The following is a 3,362-nucleotide window of genomic DNA, read 5'->3' as shown; positions in this document are numbered from 1 at the left end:
CGCCGTCCCTAGGAGATCCAATCTCCTAGGGGGGCGGTGGCCAAGGGAGGAATCCCTCCTCCCCAAGGCACCTAGGAGGTGCCTTCCCCTCTTAGGACTCTTCCTTAGGGTTTCCCCCACCCTTAGGCGCATGGGCCCTAGGGGGAAGTGGCGCCCCAGCCCACTTTGGGCTGGATCCCTTCCCACTTCAGCCCATGGGGCCCTCCGGGATAGGTGGCCCCACCTGGTGGACCCCCGGGACCCTTCCGGTGGTCCCGGTACAATACCGGTGACCCCGAAACTTGTCCCGATGGCCGAAACAGCACTTCCTATATATAATTCTTTACCTCCGGACCATTCCGGAACTCCTCGTGACGTCCGGGATCTCATACGGGACTCCGAACAACATTCGGGTTACTGCATATACATATCCCTACAACCCTAGCGTCACCGAACCTTAAGTGTGTAGACCCTACGGGTTCGGGAACCATGCAGACATGACCGAGATGACTCTCCGGTCAATAACCATCAGCAGGATCTGGATACCCATGTTAGCTCCCACATGTTCCATGATGATCTCATCGGATGAACCACGATGTCGAGGATTCAATCAATCCCGCATACAATTCCCTTTGTCTATCGGTATGTTACTTGCCTGAGATTCGACCGTCGGTATCCCGATACCTTTGTTCAATCTCGTTACCGGCAAGTCTCTTTACTCGTTCCATAACACATCATCCCGTGATCAACTCCTTGATCACATTGTGCACATTATGATGATGTCCTACCGAGTGGGCCTAGAGATACCTCTCCGTTTACACGGAGTGACAAATCCCAGTCTCGATTCGTCCCAACCCAACAGACACTTTCGGAGATACCTGTAGTGTACCTTTATAGCCACCCAGTTACGTTGTGACGTTTGGCACACCCAAAGCACTCCTACGGTATCCGGGAGTTGCACAATCTCATGGTCTAAGGAAATGATACTTGACATTAGAAAAGCTTTAGCATACGAACTACATGATCTTGTGCTAGGCTTAGGATTGGGTCTTTGTCCATCACATCATTCTCCTAATGATGTGATCCCGTTATCAATGACATCCAATGTCCATGGTCAGGAAACCGTAACCATCTATTGATCAACGAGCTAGTCAACTAGAGGCTTACTAGGGACATGGTGTTGTCTATGTATCCACACATGTATCTGAGTTTCCTATCAATACAATTCTAGCATGGATAATAAACGATTATCATGAACAAGGAAATATAATAATAACTAATTTATTATTGCCTCTAGGGCATATTTCCAACAAGCACGACTTTCAAAAGTGTCAAGTTTGTATTGTATGTATCTCATACTCAACTTTGGCTAGTAATATTCACACGTATCAAACGCCCTTAAGTAGGGATGGCAGTTTTGCCCATGGGTATGGGTACCCGCGGGTACCCTACCCGAAAACAGTGGGCATGGATAAGACTTTTTACTACTTCATACCCATGGGTAATGGGTATCCATACCCGCAAAATGCATGGGTAGGGTATGGGTATGAAATTATACCCATGGGTATCCCAATGGATACCCAGAAAAATTAATAAATAAATTAAACCCTATAATACCTACGGTGATTGGCATTACAAGTTTGCAAACTTGTTTTTTTAAGTTAGTTTGTAATGAAGATTAAGACATTTGTGTGTCAATCCACATTGTAAAATTTTGATGTAAGTGCAAACCGGATTGTGATGGCTGAGTACCTAAATTTAGTTTTAGGCCCTTTTCTTGGCTTACCTTTATCATGCCAATGTTAGATACTATACCCATTGGATATCCATTGGGTATAATATACCCGATGGGTATGGGCATGGGTACCAATTTGTGTCCATGGATATTGAAATGGATGGGTATAGAAAAAAGATTTGGGTATGGGTTTGGGCAGAAAAAGGTCGTACCCGCCCATACCCTACCCATTGCCATCCCTACCCTTAAGGCCCTGATTCGATTCTCGTTTCACAGAGCAATACCCCTGTAAATTTACACTTCTCCATCCATCGTTTTTTCCCAGGTGTGGCCGATGATATACACCTGTAAAATAAATACATGTGTATAAAGATACACCGACTCCAAGCGGTGCATACGTTGCTTCAAGAGAGCATCCAGCTGGTCTATTAACAACCCAGGCACCTCGCAAGTCGCATGTTCATAGTAAACATGGGCCAGAAGTTGGTCTATAAGACTATAACACAAACACATGTATAGGGGGTTAAACCACGGGAGATTTTATTTAGGGGTTTACATGCATGGCATGGCACCTGCTCTGCTCATGCAGGCAGGTGCGTACATACATACAAAGACCGTGATCAGGTAGCGTTACATGGTGGTAGATGGATATATAGATAGATCATAGATATGAGGCACGCGGTGCATGCATGACCGATGATCTAGCAGCTGCAGCAGGAGCAGCCACAGCTGGTGCCGCACTTGCACTGGGTGCAGCCGCAGCCGCCGTTCTCCGCTGCCATCTCCATCCTGCCGGAGCTCCTGCACCCATCCATCCATCCTTAGTCCCATAGCAAGATCAACATATATAGTCATATTACAGCGAGGCGCATGATGTATGAGGAAAGAGAAGGGACGTACGCCTTGTGGGTGGCGGTGGCGGCGACGAGGAGGGTGGCGCCGGCGGCCTCGACCTCAGGGTACATGTTGCAGCCGCCGCAGCCGTTGCCGCACTTGCAGGCGCTGCCGCAGCCGCAGCTTCCTCCGCAGCAAGACATCTTCGAGGTTGCTTGGGATTGGATGGAGGCCTTGATTGGTGTTGGCTTCTTTTGTGCTTCTTGCTTGCTGGCTTGAGTAACAATGGCAGGTAGCGAGGGCTATTTATAGGTGAGTGAGTACGAAGGAAGGAGGAGGAGGAGAAGATGAAGAAGGAAATGAGAGATGCTCCACTTTTGGCAAAGGATGGACGGGAGCAACCGCTTGGGGAAGAGGAATATAGATAGGGCCGCCTCCTCCCATAATTTGATTCCCTTTGTCTCTAATCTCTACTAGCATCTTTCTTACATCAAAGGAGCCATGAAAGGAACTACAGCCAGCATTTTGTGCGTATATCGAATTATTGGTGTACCTACTAACTCCCGTTTCATAATATAAGTTGTACTAATTTTTTTTCTGAAGTCAAATCTTCTATGTTTGATCTAGCTTATAAAAATATAAATGGTTTCCAAACACAGAGACGTTTTATTTTAAATTTGGTCAAACATAGGGAATTTTGTTTTTTTAATAAAAAATACACCTTGTATCTTGGAACAGAGGGAAATACCTTAGGCAATGACCAATCATTGCACTATAAGATCATTATTATTTTCCAAACAAGACCCCCCGCGCG

General features: G+C 46.5%; 1 protein-coding gene across 1 annotated transcript; it reads right to left on the bottom strand.

Annotated features, from left to right (window-relative positions):
* Nucleotides 1–2,230: 2,230 nt before the first annotated feature.
* Nucleotides 2,231–2,848, bottom strand: LOC125546364 (metallothionein-like protein 2C). The gene is made up of 2 exons (XM_048710611.1): nt 2,615–2,848; nt 2,231–2,515 (listed from the first exon to the last, which is right to left on the bottom strand). The coding sequence occupies exons 1-2, from the start codon at nt 2,749–2,751 to the stop codon at nt 2,416–2,418; spliced, it is 237 nt and encodes a 78-aa protein (XP_048566568.1). The 5' UTR covers nt 2,752–2,848; the 3' UTR covers nt 2,231–2,415.
* Between the last annotated feature and the right edge of the window lie 514 nt (nt 2,849–3,362).

Source organism: Triticum urartu, chromosome 3A, assembly GCF_056163025.1.
Source record: "Triticum urartu cultivar PI428250 chromosome 3A, HENAU_Tu73, whole genome shotgun sequence".
NCBI lineage: Eukaryota > Viridiplantae > Streptophyta > Magnoliopsida > Poales > Poaceae > Triticum > Triticum urartu.
This window is presented reverse-complemented; position numbering and strand designations above follow the sequence as displayed.

Bases quoted from the DNA above. Each gene is read 5' to 3' on its own strand.
- LOC125546364 (XM_048710611.1), bottom strand. From the start codon at position 2,751: ATGTCTTGCTGCGGAGGAAGCTGCGGCTGCGGCAGCGCCTGCAAGTGC. The intron at 2,516-2,614 runs GTACGTCCCTTC...GGATGGGTGCAG, and splicing joins GCCACCGCCACCCACAAGGC to GAGCTCCGGCAGGATGGAGA.